The 19,362-nt window shown below is 31.8% G+C and overlaps 3 protein-coding genes across 7 annotated transcripts in view; 2 read left to right on the top strand and 1 right to left on the bottom strand.

Moving 5' to 3' along the window:
• LOC106126325 (serine/threonine-protein kinase OSR1) overlaps positions 1-19,362 on the bottom strand; it is a 20,264-nt gene continuing 902 nt past the window's right edge. The window contains exons 1-14 of one of the 5 annotated variants that reach the window (XM_013323928.1): positions 11,714-11,807; positions 10,107-10,248; positions 7,477-7,522; positions 5,988-6,174; positions 5,371-5,495; positions 5,138-5,231; positions 4,796-4,940; positions 4,134-4,299; positions 2,486-2,633; positions 2,063-2,262; positions 1,607-1,834; positions 1,231-1,301; positions 775-976; positions 1-311 (exon numbers count right to left, since the gene is read on the bottom strand). In XM_013323928.1, the coding sequence (XP_013179382.1) occupies positions 240-311; positions 775-976; positions 1,231-1,301; positions 1,607-1,834; positions 2,063-2,262; positions 2,486-2,633; positions 4,134-4,299; positions 4,796-4,940; positions 5,138-5,231; positions 5,371-5,495; positions 5,988-6,174; positions 7,477-7,522; positions 10,107-10,248; positions 11,714-11,786 (1,899 nt within the window). In that variant the 5' untranslated portion in view covers positions 11,787-11,807 and the 3' untranslated portion in view covers positions 1-239. Of the gene's footprint in view, positions 312-774; positions 977-1,230; positions 1,302-1,606; positions 1,835-2,062; positions 2,263-2,485; positions 2,634-4,133; positions 4,300-4,795; positions 4,941-5,137; positions 5,232-5,370; positions 5,496-5,987; positions 6,175-7,467; positions 7,526-10,106; positions 10,249-11,713; positions 11,808-19,362 lie in introns of those variants that run through there. The other 4 variants (XM_013323926.1, XM_013323925.1, XM_013323929.1 and 1 more) reach the window with 4 other exon arrangements.
• On the top strand, positions 9,363-16,377 carry LOC106126328 (uncharacterized). The gene is made up of 6 exons (XM_013323932.1): positions 9,363-9,428; positions 13,467-13,667; positions 14,862-14,930; positions 15,541-15,675; positions 15,948-16,021; positions 16,244-16,377. The coding sequence occupies exons 1-6, from the start codon at positions 9,402-9,404 to the stop codon at positions 16,335-16,337; spliced, it is 600 nt and encodes a 199-aa protein (XP_013179386.1). The 5' UTR covers positions 9,363-9,401; the 3' UTR covers positions 16,338-16,377.
• Positions 17,331-19,362, top strand: part of LOC106126327 (fatty acyl-CoA reductase 1) — an 18,431-nt gene continuing 16,399 nt past the window's right edge. The window contains exon 1 of the mRNA XM_013323931.1: positions 17,331-17,416. The gene's annotated coding sequence lies outside the window, so the exon portion shown is untranslated. The remainder of the gene's footprint in view (positions 17,417-19,362) is intronic.

The raw sequence follows: 19,362 nt of genomic DNA on the forward strand, positions 1-19,362 counted from the left end.
ACGGATTTTTTTTTTTGTGGGACGGAGAAATATAGTATAGAATAGAAATAAATGTAACAAGTTAATAAAAAAGAGTTGATCTGATCTGATGACATCAGAAACCTAAGATAATACAGAATATAATATTAATAAAATTTCCATTAAACATTGTGAATAATTAGGAGTTATAATATAGGCCAACTACATACAATAATGCAGTAGGAGAATCACACAGCCACAAAGTTTGCATAGCACTGTACTTAGAGAACGGATATTTGGGCAAATCCATCAAGAGCATTATCATTGAAATCAGCATTTGGAGCGGCGGAGTTCTGAAATTTAAAATAATTTATTATAGCATTATATAAACATTTCAAAATAATTAAAAAAAATATAAATAAGATAAATCTTGCACTTCATTAAATAAAAATAGTATTACAGCAATCTAGAGACCAGTTGTTTGGAAACTTTACATTTTCATTTGTACTACATCAAATCATATAGCCTCACTAAATTCGTTTTATCAATGAAGATTTCGTACTTAATATAAAATTAAGACTATCTTTGTGCCAATAAAAATATAATTTTCATTTTACTACATGGTTTAACAACATAAATTCATAAAACTTCGACATATAAATGGTTATCTAAAGGTTAAATGGTTATGATCCCGGTGCTTTCCTTATGAGAGTCCCGAACTCTCACCAGTTGTTCACCAACATAGGTTCCATATCAACGGTACCAAGCTCAGTTAGGGAAGGTAGATTATGATGACTGTTTAATAAATAAACTTACCAGATGGAACGTTATAGTTTTGTATGGCATCTGAGCGTTGGATGATTGAGCGTTGATCAGCTGCTCCAGGTGCAAGGTGATGAGGATAGCGTCTTGTGGCTCTATTAGACCAGCCCCCACCAACTCTAAGGCAATACCTTCAGATGTGTCCTTGCCTTTAACGAAATGAAAGCGAATATCATTTAGTTCACCATGGGCATTTCTGTAATAATAAGAATATATTTTTTAATATACTAATACTAGTAAGATTAAGAATTTGTATAGGTCTTTTCAAATATCTTGGCGGTTCAAGGCAATCTGCGCGCTGCGCAGTGCCCTCATCACCCTGTATCCCACTACAAATAACATTTTATTTTGCGATATTTTTATCATTGTCTTTTTAAAGAGAATGAGAAGCATAACAATATTTTTGTACAAGTATTTAGGAAGTGGAAACCCAAGGTTAGTTGCACTCACCGTATGCGCAGCATGAGATTAACAACGGGCTGTTCCCGCGGATGCGTTGAATTCTGTGAAGTGGATGGCCCCTGTTAAATTAAACATAAAACATTAATCCGGAGTAAAAATAAAATTAATATATAAATTAAACTATTAAATATTATAAAAATAATTCATTTGTTTCCTTTTTTTAAACAAAAAAAATGTTAACGATTTATATTTTCAGATGCAAAAAAATCAATCCAAGACTATAACAAAAACACTTAACAAAATTGACTTTTTTATCTCTTTTCATCTCACAATTTGTGTTTACAACTTCATCTGCAAAATTTTGAGCCAACATCGAGTTTGAATAGTACTATACTTGTTATTTAACCAGCAAGTCAATACTTACAGCTTCTTCAGCATCGCTGCCGCTGGAATCACCTTTTTGGAGTTGATTCATTGGTTTGTCTTCATCCGGAAGTTCATCTTCGGAGGAAGGATGTGCTCTTCCCGCAGCTTCCTCTCCCTCCACAACCAAGTATGCCTCTTCAGCTTCCTCTACTTCATCATCACTCCACTCCCAGTCACCGGTGAGAGTACGATTCAAACGACCGGGTGTCGCCTGCTTCTTATTTACCTAGAAAATTTATTTTTTAATTTATTCATAGCTATCTATTTGTCCGCGACTACGTCCGCGCGAAATTTAAAAAAAATTGTAATTAGTAGTCTATGTGTTCTTTCAGACTATGTTCTATATGTATACCAAATTTCATCGAGTTCTGTTGAGCTGTTCTGGAGATCAAACAAGCATCCATCCATCTAAACAATCGCATTTATAATATTAGTGAGATATATAACAACATACCTTATGTACCCTAGCTTCAAGAGTAGCACTGGTATCAATAAGAGTCTGGGCAAGATACTTTTTATCTTTGGCTTTCTTGAAGAATGGGTGCTTCAACAACTCTGTTGCGGTCGGTCTCTTTGATGGATCCTTTTGCAAGCTATCATATATAAGTTTGCGGAAAGTTTTTCCATAGATCTTATATTGATCTTTTTCAGCACCTAAAAATATAATTCAATTTTAAATAACACATAATTTGGATTGAGCTTTCCTGTAATGATTCTGAATTCCTTAGTTTATTAAACTTGAGCATGACACGACCACTGTGGTGTTTCAGTGGGGCAAAAACAATCCTATCTTCCCCCCTCATAGCAGGTTATCATAGGTAGTTCCCCCACACCTTCTCTCTTTATCCACTTTTTGCGAGAGTATTTCATATCTTACCAGTGTCTAAGTTAGGTGGATCATTCTGCAAAGTCAGCATCAGTACTTTCATCGGTGGATACTTGTGGTATGGTGCTGCACCTGTGGCCATCTCTATAGCGGTTATCCCAAATGACCAAATATCAGCTTTGTAATCATAACCATGATCCTGAAACAAACACAAACATTTAAACACTATATTCCATACATTTGAATTTCATTATTTGATATTGTGATAGAAAAAGTTTTAATACAATAGAAATATAATAAGAGTAAAATGAAATTGTTTATGTATAGCTTATGTTACATAGTTATGTAAGAATGAATTTTGCAGATATGTTGTGAATTTGTTAATTTAAGAGTTTAAGGTGTGGTCCATTTCTTCATCACAATGCAGTGAACCTGGATAAGCGAGAAACATGTCTAAGCAAGACTTTGTCCAGTCTCCACGAACTATCTTCCTAAGCGCTTGGAATCTTATCTATACAGGTTCAACTGTATTTAGTCCTAAATTAATATAATATATAGATACTTTTGGTACAATGAAGATCAAACTAATTACTTTAGCAATAATTCTATATTTCATACTTCGCAGTAAAAACGCTAAGCTCGGAAATTCAATAGATATTGTCTATTTACGCCGCCATTCACAAAGAATAAAGAGAACATAGAGGAGATAGAGAATAAAGTGTGACCAGGAATGAGGAATTGACGCACAGAGACTTTTTATTAATGATAATGATTGCGAGTAATGGAACTCATTTTCATTTCTTTTATTTAAAAAAAATTGATGGTCATTAACATTGGGTGATATAAGTATTTAGTAAGCTTAATATAACAATAAATAAAGAGGAAATGTTTGTTAATATCTTTCATCTCAATAATAATTAACATACTAAAATACAGAGCATGAATAAACATTAGGTAGTTATATGACTTTTTTAATAATAAAATGCACAGCAAATTGGGTAAAATAGTTCCAATTTATAAAGTTAACTTCGCTGTAATTTTGCAAACTGCATGTATTATTTATAGTTTGTTCTTATTACTAAGTTGTATGCAATATTGCTTAGTTGCAAACACAAAGCTGAAACAGTTTTGTTCTTTATTGCAAACTAACTTAAAACATGTAATCGCACATCACAATGCTATGTAAAGTAGAACATTCAAAATTACAAAAATAATGGTCAAGCCAGCAAAATTAACAAAAAAATTACACAATCTGATCTTTTAAAGAATACAGCATTGAAATTTTTGTCCGGTCATAAAAATAAAACTATTAGTGCAGTCAGCAATCTCTTTCAACTTAATTAAAGTGCAATAAGAGAGATTCCACACCTGTGTTGCATTCGCAGTAGCATCATTAATTGCAACATTGCACATTTTAAAATATTAATTAACATTGCAGTAATGCACCATAATGGAAACTTTGCAACGTCGCAGCTTTGTTCGGATCATTGTAGAGTTAAAGAAACATCACCTTAATGAACATATGGCATCACTCTAAACATTGGCTTCCGAGACCTGAATCCCTATATTAAGCATATTGTTATCTCTGTTTTGTCAAAGATAATGAGAGGGATGTTTATGAACATATCAACATTTTATATAAGGATTTTGATCTTAGAAGCCAGCAATGAGACACATTATAAAGAATAAGAATGTTTACTTGTTCCATGACTTCAGGCGCCATCCAGCATGGGGTCCCAACAAAGGTGTGTCTTACTCTTTGCCTGGACATGTCTTTGCCAGTTGCAAGCCAAGCGGACACACCAAAATCAGCTATCTGCACCGTCCCATCTTCACCGAGCAAGATGTTACCCGCCTTAATGTCCCTATGTTTATAAATAAATCATATTTAATATATTAAATAATATGTGTGCAAATAATATGTACATAACTAGGGTAAATTTCAAATAAAATTTTGTAAAATGAGAAAAGACATTGTGATTATAAAATGTTATACCGCATTGCACATGAATCATACAATTATAGCTTTTTTAATAAAAGGCTTCAATAGTATCCAATAAATCGCTTGGCCCACTTGCATTAAAGTCCATTTTAAATTGCTAAGCTCGCTAGACATTGCTCCGTTTTATTTTGGACCAATGTAAATTTGAAGCAACAAAACTTCGCTATGCAACATGTTGAAATTGGATCAATTGGTTTAAATCGCATTTATACAGATTGTAACTTTGTCCCTTTCATTGGACAAATCAGACGCTAAGCTCTCTATCATATTAAACCATTTATCTTTGTCAAAACTCTGAGTTTTCAGCAGTGGTAACTCGCAACTACTTTTAATATTGCTATTAAAACATAGAAACCTACCGGTGGATCTGTCCATTATTATGAAAGTACTCAAGCCCTTTCAAAACTTCCCTTAGAACAGTTGCAATAGTTGCTTCATCAAATACACCATGTTTGCAATTAGACACCTTCATCTTGTGTTTAATTACATCCAAAAGACTGCCACCTAGAAAAAAAAGTAATTTAAATATGTAACATGACTATATAGATCATTACAACTGTTAATACAATTAATATATAAAATTTAAGAGACATTTCAACACATGCGATAAACAGTTACATATATATGAGGTTCTTATGACACTCTTTTCAGCAGATAGCTATCTTTTTTATTTGTGTTGTAATATTTAGTGAAATAAATACCTTCCAGAAGCTTCATGACAAGCCAAAGCTCATCATTGACCACAAAGCTTGTATAGTATGTCACTACATTCTCATGGTTGCAGTTTGACATTGCCTGCAAAACAAAAAAAAATACTAGTCAACCTTGGAAGTGTACAATGCCAAAATTGAAACAAAGTCAAACATCATAAAAACCAAAAACTATGCCTAAACGCTAATTATTTTCATTAGTGAATTATGTGTCTGTAACTTACATGTATCTCCTTTAGGAGTTCCTCCATGGAGGTATTCCATTTCTCCAAATTTATCCTTTTGATGGCACATTTCTCATTCTTTGGTTTACATATGGCTCCGTGTACAACAGCCGTTGCACCAACACCTACAAATAATTGTATAATTAAATAATACTGACTGATTCTATTTTAAAATTAAGGCATTCGATAATCTAAAACTAAAAGCTTTCTTCTTTTTCTTCCAAAAAAACTATTATATTAAATCAATCCGCTGCAAGCATTACTACTTTTACACAGAAAACAGTTATTTAAGATATAAGGTGAATTATAACAAATATTTCATTATTTTGAATTTTGTTTACGAGGTACATAATTTTATTGACCTTTACGCTAATTTAAATTAAAAAGACTGTTTACTTTATGTAAAAGAAGTATCTGTGAGTTTGTGGTATGAAAAACATTTACAATAATATTTACAATTGAAACGTTTTTGATTTGAAAATATTTTGTTGACATATTGGCAGTTCAAATTTTGACACTTCCCTCATATAAAAAATTCTAAGCGATTCTAAGCGAAATTCTATTATTATGTGATAAACTTTTATTAAATTACGATAAAAACATGAAAACTCACTCACCAATGACATCCAGAAGCTCATAATTATCTTCGCCGCTGGGCCACGGGTCACACCCAATTGAGATGACCGCCATTTTGCGTGTAAACCAAACTTTTCCCGTACTACGAGAATTCGGGTTTATCGAGCATGCAGTTTTCATATACGACGATATCGCATTAATTCGACGATCGTATGATCCAAATGACTTCTGTAAGTAATAAAAAGATGTTTCATAAAAATATTTTAAATCCAAAATTAGAAATTGATAATTGAAAAAATTTCGATGTTTAGCGATGGCAATACTAATTAATTATGCTTTGTATACCCCTGAGATTCTACTGTCAAAAAGCATTTTTTTTAATACTTTTATCTCTTTTGTTTAAAGACAAAATGAGAAGGATGACAAAATACTTTTATACAAATTTTTCGACCCTGGAAACGAAGCATGGTCGAAGCAGACATCAGTCTATATTTTTTTTTTAAAGAGAATGTGAGGGATGATGGCATGATTGCTGTTACACATGTACTACAACAATGGAAACTTAATTTATCACGAGTAGAATATATCAGAATCCAAACATAAAATTAATATTATAAAAAAAAAACATACACACGGATTGAGAATCTCCTCCCTTTCGGGAAAAAATGAATTGATATAAAAATATTTTCTTCAATTTATTTAAAAAAAAATGACTACTTCACTTCATCACAAAGAGAATAAGAATAAAATGCCCGCTATGAGTTATTGATCAATTTAAAATCGCCCTACTTATTTTCGCTGACATAATTATTTCATAATACATAGATTGAGTTCACCAGTTATTAAAAATTGCATTATCAGTTTAACCAAATTACTGAGATGTAGGTTTATTGGTTTTATTTTATCTTTTCAATAAATCTGCTAAGTCATTATAATTGAAAATAAAGATGCTTTCGTAGTCGAAACGGTTATTTCTATTTTTAATTTTTTAAAATTAAAATATTTAATTTTTAAAATAGATAATTTAAAAACACCGTTAAGTTACAGCTCTAAGTTTAATGAAGGTTAGCTTAAAATAATGGTACTCGTGACATATTGATCAAATTTATTCTGTATTTTTTTTTTAGTTTACATCTTAAAATTTTAACTTTTTAAACTGAACTAGAGATAAAATGATGTGGGAGGTCAAAGCACTTCGGTGGCCATTCAATAGCTGTTACGGAATATACATTTTTTTCTCTCTTGGCTTAATGTAGAGTTTGATCCACTAACATCTTCCACCTACTAGTCCCCCTAGTTCATATGATGAGTGCAAAAGCAGTACCCTAAGTCTAACCAACCATCACTAACCAAGCTCGTGTCGTCACTAAATGAAAAAAGTGAAAGACGTTGCAGTTAAAACATTATGTACTTACCTGAGCTGACAATTAAAGGTAGCTTGCTGTTAAATAAGAAGAAAGAGAAACAGAGAAATAAGTCACACGGTTTGTTAGGCTGTACACCAAGGCGTTCTATACCTACCATACGTACCTGCCTATATACTCCATTTGCCCCAGGTGGGACAACATCGCCATTGCTGCTGGAAATAAATAAGGTATTTAACATTTTGGATTCACATTTACACTAATTTAATTTAATTTAAATACAAAATAATAATTCAAATAAAAAAGTATTTTGTATTTAAATTACGATTTACTCTAGTTTTTAACGTATCTGATTATAACAAGCGACGTGTTTTAAAAGTAATATGAATATAACTTGAAATAACAGTACATATCATCAAGAGCGTTGCCAATGATCTAGGCTGGATCTAGAGGTGCAGGTAGAAAAAAATCTTTTTTTCGTTGCAAAAGTAGTGTTTATTTGTTACGTTAAAGAAGAAACTGACAAGTCGTTTTTGAATTATCTATATGGATATATAGAAATTATAAATATCTTAGTATTTCGAAATAATTTATGTATATTTTTTTTTATTCTCTAGGGGATGACTGAGGCTTGAAAATATATGAAAATAAATGAATTAAAAACATACAGATAAACTTAGAACTTCCTTCTTTTTTAAATCGGTCTTAAAGTCAAAAGTAATTGGGCATTACATTGAGAAAATTCTAAGCTTTATTAACGTGGAATTATTTTTAAAAGTAAAAAAAAACAATTAACAAATGAAATTTTTCTTCGCCATCAAATAAATTAGAAAATGACATCTATTTTGAAAGTCGACGTAGCTTTTCATTAAATTAATCAAGATTGGGTATTTGTTTAATTTTGAAAGTTCAACGTAATATCCAAGCACAATCAGAGTTACACGCCGGTAATATCGCGCGATAATCAGGCTGTTGTTAAAAATATCAGTTAATTTAGACAATTGATGTTTGCCTTCGGGTTAGAATTATATGGACATGGTTATAAAGGATTTGTTTCCTTCTTATTTTTAAAATATTATTTAGAAGTGATATTACTAAATATTATAACTATCAGATAACCATAATATTAGCCAAATTTCAATTCATTCACCACGCGGATGACCATCATTGAAACATATTTTTATCTAGTTTTGATATGTTTTCAGCTAATTAAACCGTGCTTGTAAATGAAAGTGTTAAAAACAAGAAACATAAATAGTTAATGATATCTAAACACGTGTCAATGACTTTAACACATCGTAATTGTTCGTAAACAGTAAGTAAAGTTGTAGGTTCGATTCACGCCATTCGACTGTCGTAAACAATATACTAGCATCAGCTGGGAGCTTAATTTAATTGTTACAAGAAATATTATTGTAGTCGGGGTTTAACTAAGCGTGCATCTATTTATTTTATGTGCATCGCATATTTAACACGTGAGCTGGCAGAATGATTTTTCGAAAAACGATTTTTTTTTAATTTTGTCCAAAACCATTTGAATGGGGCCTTGCGGGTCACGCTGTAACAATTCGATTAAAAAGCCAATGCGAGGTGTTGAATGGAAGTATGGCTTGTCATACACATAGTCCGACACGGCCTGATTGAAACATTAGCTTGTCGGACATATAGTCCGACATGGCAGCTAACGTGCTAACCATCAGACTGATGTACTTAAAAAAAGGAATGTTATCTAATTATCTGTTTGGTGTGCGAAAACCTTGTACGTCGAAGACAATGTTGACACTGCGGAAATTACTAAGATGAGTAATGCCTGCCCTAAATTTAGGTAATAAAAACCCCCAGATAAAACTATTATTCTGTTTTATCATTGGCAGAATTTAAAAAAAATATTCTTTTCGATATAAAACAATAAATTCCAATCCACAATTTCCTTTCGTAAATAATCCTAGATTAACAATTCTATTTTATAAAATTGTCAAGGGCTGAGATAATTCTGGATATAAAAGCAGACCCAAATAAAATTTATTCATTCAACCGCCGGTTCCAGTAAAATTGTGTGTTATTCCAGTTTTTTTTCTTCTTTACAACAATATGGCTGTTGTTAATATTTTTTTACAGGTGAGTTTTTAAAAAAAAATTACACCTAGAAGTTATCCTAACGTAAATTGTCTTTATCATCTATGTAAGATTTGTTTAGGGCCCTTTTTTATTTTTTATTTTAACCTATATATTCTGGTCTTTGAAAACGTTTAGTTTGTGCCGGAAAGGTGAAAAAAGATTAAATAATATTGATGATGGTTACACGACGAATAAGCAAAACTTATGCCTTACTCGAAAAAAAAAATCTTTGTATTGTTTGTGATGTTGGCAACAAGTCAAATGATACAATTTGTGCTAATTCAATTTCGCACATTAACAACATTACTGTAATATTTTATATTCATAATACTATATATAAATAGATATAAAACTCGTGATTGAGTTACCTTCAAGATGACACTGAATTTACAAAATAAAATTAAGTTTCAACATAACGGATTCGAGTAAGAAAATTTTTATTACTGAGTTAACCAATAAATCATTTTATACGTAATTTTAAGACCAAATGATTATTTTAATTAATCATTAAACTTAACATATTAATGATATCGTAGTTTAAGTATACGAAAGGACAATAGTTTTCTTACTAAAATCCTAAATCTTGAATTAAAAAATTAAGCAAATGTAAAAAGTTATTATACTTCAAAACATTTTTAAATATATTTAAAATTAATAAATTAAAAAATTATAAATTACCTGTTCTTAGATTTTTTCTTCTTAGATTTATTGAGCCCGTCGTCAGTTAATTTGTACATTTTGAAAAAGTTATTAGGATTTAACTTCTTCATCGTAAAGCGTGGTGTCAAATTATACCAACGCCGACGCGTCCCAGAGCATTCTGAAACAAACGTATCAATTATAAATTCGCACGCAAATATTTGCAATTCTTCCTAACTTTTTCGCATTCCATTCCCGAAACATGTTCGAAATCTTTTGTTCCTCTAATTCTCCTTGACAGACAGACGGACAGATGACAATGTGATTCTATAAGGGTTCCGTGATTTTTACTTTCGGGGTACGGAATGCTAAAAAATTTTCGGTAAACGTATTTCGGCTTTGAAAACTAATGGAATTCTTTTACAGCTTTGATTTTGTGTTCGTATTGAATTGTAATGATCTTTTTAATATAATATTTGATAACAGTTTTTAAGTTTCATGTAGTTCGGGGTAATTATAACAAAATAAGTAGGCTGCTGTTAAGGTTAACGCGCATTCGTCGATCCTTGTCCTCACTATCGCCGCGCCGCGACTTTGTTCGTCGCCTCGACATCTCAAATTGAATATTTGCTTAAATATAAGCAACACAAGTTTTTAAATTGTAATTGTTAGATTTTGGAAAAATTTGCGTCCCTTTCATTCAGATATTTAAATATATCGATGACTTCTTGGTAAAAAAAATGGTGGAAAAAATCATTTTACGTATATGCGTGCGTTCAATTGTGTCGGATTTTGAAGATTACAGTCTTTCGATTCATGTTCCTCCACTGAGTAGTATAAAATCATGCGGTTTAACCTTTATACAAATTAACTGAAGTAATACATAGGACCCTAATTATATAAAGCGGCATCTTTTAGTGACTAAGACTTAGTAATTCAATCAAGAATGCACTTGATAAGATTATTACACGTCAATTATCTCAGCGCTAGTTAACAACTACAGTGAAATAAAAAAATACTCGACTAAGACACAGAGTAGAGGGTTCATCCAGTGTATTCGTTGTACACTCTATAAACTCTTTCTACTCTGTGTGCGGAGTTCAATTCTGTATGGTAACACTCCGAATTTCTAAATCCATACTGTTTAAGTTGAATTAAAAAGTATTTATAAATTTACTGTAATTATTTATTAAAATACGAATGGTATTCGCTGGTGACATAAGAATTGGCCACGCCTGTTTAAATAGTTTAGATGTAAAGTTAGAAAGGCTAGGAGAGAGCAAAATGAAAATTTGTATAAAACTACCCTAAACCAGAAAGGATTACGATAGTGTGATTACTAAAATCAATTCATTGGATTAACAAATCCATATTATTTACAAATGATTATATATCTATGCTGTTTTGTACATAAGAGTGCAATAATGCATGAACGACAGGTGCATAATGGCTACATATTAATAAGTTCAAGGCCACAGGTCAACCAAGACAGTGAGACTAGGAAGAACTATTAATTCCAACTCCTTAATAACCAATTAAAATTGATACGAACTTTACATTGGCTCTATTGATTCCCTTAATTATCGAGAAATATTAGCAGACATTTTTAGTAAAGTTTCAAAAATATTTTTAAATATGTAACGTACCTTTTTGTATTTTTAAACCGAAAATTCGAGTACTGTAACATATTCTAAATTTTTTCTTCCTACGCTGCTTCATAAGACTTTAAAAACAAAACAACACAATACTTTTAATTGAATAACAAGAATAATCGTTGTGAAAGGGACGCCTACGCCCTGATCAAACTACGTACGGTCCCGAGACGGTTTATACGTGTTCAACCTTAGAACAGATACGAGCGAAATGACTCGAGTGCCCCCGGGGCTAAGTTACAATTGCAGAGGTCACAAACTTAAATTAACACAAATTTATTTGAGAAAAAACTAAACAAAAAATTTATAAATTATCATAATTCATTATCAGAAAATTATAAAAACATTATTGATATAATTTTTTAAATTAATGCTTTCGTGTACGTCTACTCGATTGCTAAAAGATAGAAAATAAATATACGTTAAGAATTTACGTACGATAATGAAAAATGTTTAGCATGCCTGTTATCCTTTGGTATTAGTGTCGCGATCTCACCGGACGGACGCCAATCAAAGCGCGCAACAGTCGCAACTAATCAACAGTAGGACGTGAGACGGACAACTCTACAAATGCGTCATCTTAACATTCGTCACACCAACAAACCAATACGCCGTGAATTATTTACAATAGAGCGAAATACCAAATAAAACATCTTTATTAAATCCGTCTAAGAAACTAAGTAAGCAAACGTGAAGAGAAAACTTTGAAAAAATTACTTCTTTTTTAGTGTGTGACCGTGTGCAAAATTGGCGAATTTTAATTTGAATTGACACTTTCCGCTGACTAAATACATAAAAATGTTTTCATCCCTCATATTCACTTTTTGTATCTTTTAGTATGGATGTTTCAGTTGTGGGAGCTCTTGTTAAATTTTCAAGTAGGAAAAGTGTAATAAAACTATATTTTACACACAAACTCTGTTGCAAATGCATTAAATAAATTCAATGCTACTCTCGTAGCATTTCCCGCCACGCACAACCGCATTGTGGAACGGTCTATCGATAATATTTCTAAACCAGAGCGACTTAGGGTCCTTTAAGAAGCGTGCGTATTTTTCTCTAAAAGGCCTATGATGTTACTAATAACCAAGCGTCAAAGAACATCTAGCTTCTCATATAAAAAAAAATTAAATCCATTATGAGTCACACCGAATTTGCCCACTAGGAGTAATGATTACGATCCTTTCTTAATTTAACATATTATATATTTTCACTTCCACTAAACTAATTGATATCTCTCCAAAAGACGATAAGAACTGCACTCCTCTTCAATTTGCATATACGTTGAGAATAACCCAGCGTGGTAACTATAGCCATTTATGTTATTGTCTCTTTCCGTTGTTATTTTTAGCTCTATTTTGTGAGTGGGTTCTTTTATAATAGCTAAATATAGCGCAAGGATATGACGGTACAAATAAGCCATCTAAATCTGGATAATAAGTAAAAAATAATACTTGTATTCAATAACCTTCTTCTTCTTGAAGACGGTTAAAAAAAGGGGAAAGTTCACTTTGAGTTTTTCTTTTAATTGCGTATTGATCTTGAATTCCGTCTTTGAATAACTTTAGATCCATATCATGATCATCATCATCATCATCAGCTCACTATACGTCCCCACCAAGGGGCTAGGAGCGTACCCTAAGTTAAGGGTGATCCATATATCTTGTATATATTTACTTTTCTGTATTTACTCCGACGTCTTCCGATAGATTTTAATTAAATAAATGAAAAATACATTTAAACACAGGTATTCTGCGTGGCAGCCATCTTATCCCCTTTATCGGCGTCCGAAGAATCTGCGCAAGATTTCATCGAGCATGTACTAAGGATTCCAAATCCGGATAAAGTACTCAATTCTGTATTGGGACGTCTTGAAAGAAATCGTCAACTAGCACTGGCAGCAAGAACACAGCAACAATACGATGAGCATTGCGATGAACCTTCCGAGGTGACGTACAAGTTGTTTGTCTTCGCCGACGTCGTTTTACTGTTTGTTTGCCCACCTTGTTAAGTAGGTCTCCATAAATTGCTATAAAATCGATCCACTAATGTCCCCACATAATTGCACTCCTCGACCTTTGTAATTATTCACGTCGTTCGTATTCCTTATAACATTTAAGTCCGCGACTCCGTCCGCGCCGAATTTAAAAATACACATTACCCTATGTGTTGTTCCAGACTTTGTTTTATATCTGTGCCAAATTTTGATACGTTGAGCCGTTCTGAACAAACATCCATCCATCTTAACTGTCGCATTTAATAATATCAATAAGATTTTTTTCTGTAATTAATTTTATTATTTAAATCTTGTGTTACATTTAAATGCAATTCATGATGTTTTTACTAAATTAAATAACTACATTTATTACATTAACATTTCTATAAAATGCAAAAAAGTGCAAAATGTCGTATAGCGTGATAAGAAACGTTATATACATTTATTTTTAATATCCGCCTATATCTTGTTACTAAATATTTACCTATTTCTATATGAAAAATATTTGATAAAATACTTGAGATTTTTCCTCTGTTACGAATAATTACATTAAATACATTCTCACACGAATAACCAATGATGTTAATTAATAATTTGAAAGAAAATAAAAAAAAGAAAATACGTATATTTAACAGAATAGAAATAACGATAATGCACAGACACCGGCCGGCACATATACGGGCGTAAGTTTTATAGGTTAAAAGTATGTTGAAGGATTTCTAAAACTCGAAATCAGCGATATTTATATATCCAAAAAGAAATCATAAATCTACAACCGTTCAGAAATACAAATATTTCTATAGGTTATGTTTTTTATTTACAAATTGACAGCAATCAAGTTAAATAAAAACTACGCACCCTTTCGCCGTCTATCCAGTCGTTAACTAATCGAATAACGTTACTTTGATGTATAATTAAGCACAACTATCTTGAACAGGGGAAGCTTCGCCCATGTTTGAGATTTTTATAGTAAATTAAATAACAGTACCGCAATAAATCAATACAGTCGAGATGTGATAGATGCGCTCTCCGCAGGTACCACAGGCGCATGTCCCTTTGGCCCGGTCCAAGCTACTGGGTTTCGTAGTAATAGAATCGCTATGACCTTATACGTAATATATGTACATAATAACTATTTTATTGTAGGTTCTACCTGAGTATACCGAGACATTGCCGGGGTCGCGTGAGCGCGGTCTAAGACAACTCGGCGTACAGGTAGTTATGAAACACTTAAACATACAACTTTATAGAGATATCGTAATATTTCTTCGTTATTGAAACAATGTATACATATTATAATAATTTAAATTTTAGTATAACATTTATTTAATAAGATGCTTTTTAAAATTAAGAATCATTTTTAAGCGTAATTTTATTCAAACTCACCTTTTTAGTTTTTTACACGTATAGTTTTTACATGTATGTACACAATACTTTAATAACTTACATAAATTTAATAACGTTAATAATTAATTTATTAAATTTAAAATATTTTTGAAATAAACACAATATTGTTATAAAATATTATTTAAATGTCGAAAGTGCTTAACTCGCACCGCGTCAGGTTTGCGAATCAATAAACAGGACGATACCTAGGCGTACTCTTTCTAACAGGTTAGGTCAATACGAGAGAACGAGAGCTTTCCTCACCGATTTGGGATGCGAACATATACCAATACGACATACCTTACACACTTAATTTAATTGGCTGCTAAGGGCTAACCTAATGGTTTATACTGACTACCTAAGTAACCCATTTGTAGCACTCAGTGTCAATTATGAGTGTTAATATCATAGAATAAAAAAGATAATATTTTGTTTTCAGAAACATTACCCTATATGTCATTTAGACCGTAAGATCAGAAGGTTGAATACAGATGAATACGAATATAGGCCGGCTTATTATGAAGAGATACGATGCACCGCTTCCTCTGATGATGACGTAACATCCACAAATGAGGTATTATAAATAAATTTTGACAAATTGGTCGATTTCGAGATCATTTAAATTAATATTCTCACTCAGAACCGAAGATTTATGTAATGAGAATTCTGGTTCCTTCTTTCGGATATACATTGATTTTTAAAGCGATTTCTTTTACTAAAAAATTCTAAGTTGTAACTCCAAATTCTGGTATATCAGACTTTGACGGAAAACTTTTGGTTTCAGGAATATTTTGAACGTAGCTGCTAATAATTTCTTAATTTTTAATAATAAAAAAAATATTTCAGATATGCTCGAGTCTTGGATTCTCTTGTGTTCAATGGAATAAAACAATACATTTGACACGTCGGCGTTATTCAAGGTGACAAACTTATAAATTGCAACCCAATAAATTAAAAAAAAACCCTAAAGCCTTTAAATTAGATGTCTATGGGCAGCGGTCACTTTAGTGTTTTAGCAAAACCATGTGACCGCTGGCTCGTTTGACACCTTATAATACAAAAAAAAAATAAAACCTCTTTGGAAATTTACAGATACTAAATTAATACTTTTTCTGGTTATTATTTTAATGTCTATGTTTCAGTGATTGCTGGGAAACAAAAACAATGGTGATCCCGGCCGGTTGTGAATGTATGTGGCCTGTCCATCGCCTCGGCGACATCAATCTACATGTTTAAAACTCTTGCAAATAAGATTGTCGTCATGAAATTTATTACGCTTCTGACCTCATCTCTAGTTAAAATAAAATTAATTTAATATGTAAAAAAATTAGAATTCTTATATATTTTTTGTTTTTGTATTATTTTTGTTTGCATTACTAAAGTTATATAAATTTTATTCGATTAGGTTTTTATTTATGTAAGCTACAATCTAGTCAAATGATTTGTTGGCAACCCGTACTCTGTTTTAGTTAATTTACATAAAAGACCTAAAAGAAACGCCAAACATCTGAATGGTTTTTAACAAGACTTTATAATAGTACAAAATATATCTAGATTAGATTATGAATAATTAATATTTAATACAGTAGGGACTATGTGTAGGCATTATTAAATTTATTTTGTATTCAATGTCTATTAAAATATTAAACGTTAGTTGCAACAAAAAATGTTCTATTTCATTTCTAACAACGACATAGTACTGCTTCTAATGCAATTGTAGTAATGAGTTATTGCTATGATGATTAATGCAGGGGCAAATATATTTCTAACTTACACTTTAATTACAAGGATGTACTCAAGGAAGACAACATTAAATAAACCTACTGAATTGGAAAATGTTAAATAAGTTTTCTAAGAGGGGGAATACGTTACGCATACCGGGTGCTTCGAGGAAAAGCCACTCCGGTTATGTGGGACTCTCTTCACATCCCTAAAGAGACATGAAGCCTACCCACTAAACCCCGTCTGGTTCCCTCGACTCACTGTTTACCGGGGCGTGGGCACATGTAAATAAATACTCTTCGTACACAGCTCCTCCCCCTCTCCCTCCTAGACCTAGCCTAGATCATCGGCTGGCGACGTCTATGAATCTTAAGCAACTATAACAAATTGGGGGAAATGATATCTATACAGACTATTGTGCAAGAATGAATAAAAACGAAAAAAAAGATGACGGAAAAAACATAGTAATAGTCCCCTCGTAGGTTATTTCATCGTAGACGCATGCGCCACAATCAGTGTGTTTCTTGCTTTTATAGAGAGAGGTCGCTCCGATCAAGTTCGTTAACACCATAACATCGTGATCAAGAAATTAGGTACGTCTTTTATTTTAAATAAGCGAATTAAAACAAAGCTTTCATTTCAACTTAAACATACTTAACATTTTTATGTACCAGATTTGTTTTTATATTAATATTTACTATTACTATGATATTAAATGATCTATACATTAGTCTATAAAATTAACAAACTAATATTTAAAAATAGTAAAGGCTTGACGGAAGCTTCCACCATATCCGTGAATTCTTCAGCATCGTATATTTGAATATAAGCATTCTTATTTTATTCAAATGAATTAATATGAAAACTAAACATCTATTTTTTAAAGTATACAATTTTTTCTAAAAAATTGATCGTTTTGAAATGTCTTCTTATAGAGGTAACTGCCGTGACACTTTTTTGTACTTGTATAAATACATATTGTTGTTCCTCTCATTCTGTTAGAAAAAAACAAAGACAAAAAGTGTGTTAATGCTAGTTTCACTAGACGAAACCCACAGTAGAAAAGTCCGAATTTTCATCTGATATAGATTTATAAAAGTTCGAATATATAAATAGTAACATAACCTTTGAACGCAATGGCAATTGCTTTATGGAGTAGATAATTAAATTAATTTTCCTTTAAAACCGAACAACCTCAAGTTAGGAGGATTTGAAGCAGTCTACAATAAAATCTATTGAGCAATTTTAGGATTTTTTGCTAAAAAAGAGAACTTATTTTTAATCATTAAGTGGTTTCAGAAACCAGCAATTACGTCACCTTTGTGCTAACATATTATTACATGACCTTTATCTTGACTTTGTTGCAGACTGTTCTATAATAAATTGTTTACAAAAAATACTTAATTGTATAATTTTTTGTATGCAATTAAGTATTTTGCTTATAAGCGAACTAATACTAGATTTTATAGCATATTTTTTACTTGAAAAGTTTAGTAGTTTTGATTTAAACTTATACTTACGTTGATAACGCGAAAAGCATAATTCTACCACTCCCGATACTTTTCCTAAAGTCTCCAAACTTAACTATTATAATACACATAAAAAATACAGACGAATCGATAACCTCCTTCTTTTTGAAGTTGGCTAAAAATAAAACAGCTTGTTCATAAATGAAAAGGCGGATATTAAAAAAAAAACTACTTAGGTACATTTCCGTTGCAAAATTAAGTAATACCATAAAGATGCCGTTCTAAATATGAAAAAATATCATTTGATACAATCAATTACCAATTTAACCGGTTCGGTAGGGAAAGTACGACCTCGTTAAAAACCAATATCGAGCTAAATCTTACTTCTCCGTTTGTCAGTGCATTCTTGACGCATTCTCTTATTTCTTTATCATTTCTCTCTCGAGTCTTAATTGCCAGTCCCTAAGTACGAAAGAACCATACTTAGGGACTGGTAATATAATTATTGAACGACTCTGAGTACAACAGTTAGTGCACTACAAAATGAATATACTATCCTCAACCCTGGCAACGCCATCTAACACACTTTGAACTTATTACTGCCAGAAGTGAAAAAATCAAACTTTACCTAAAAGGAGTTTCCAGGTGAAAGACCTCCTTTTTATGTCAAATCTCGCAGACTACTTTTTACATTTTTACAATCATTAAGAAAATTTGCTTAAAGCATTAAAATGCCATATTATTTATATTGCAGTAAAATTTTTATTTACATGTTTTATTTCTAACGCACCAGCGAACAATCGTCAAGTAAAGAGTACAATTGCCGAGGCTGTACCTCTATCCACCCCTTTATCGTTCTCCCGTCGATGTAATATCCTTTCCGTCTGTCCGACATCATCTCAGTTCTTTAACCAATAGTTGGATTGGATTCTATACGTGACCAATTTGTACTCATATGTCTATTTGTATAAATTTTTATTGTCGACAAATTAAAAAAAAACTAGGAATATTGCGAAATAAATCCGTCGTGGTAACAATTGGAAAAAGTCTTAAACGGTTCCACTGCTATA

This window comes from Papilio xuthus, unplaced genomic scaffold (genome assembly GCF_000836235.2).
Source record: "Papilio xuthus unplaced genomic scaffold, Pxut_1.1 DF825017.1, whole genome shotgun sequence".
Classification (NCBI taxonomy): domain Eukaryota; kingdom Metazoa; phylum Arthropoda; class Insecta; order Lepidoptera; family Papilionidae; genus Papilio; species Papilio xuthus.

Coding starts and splice junctions, on each gene's coding strand:
- LOC106126328 (XM_013323932.1), top strand. CDS start 9,402: ATGGCTGTTGTTAATATTTTTTTACAG. Junction 9,429..13,466: donor TTGTTAATATTTTTTTACAG/GTGAGTTTTTAA, acceptor ATTTAAACACAG/GTATTCTGCGTGGCAGCCAT. Junction 16,022..16,243: donor ACACGTCGGCGTTATTCAAG/GTGACAAACTTA, acceptor TCTATGTTTCAG/TGATTGCTGGGAAACAAAAA.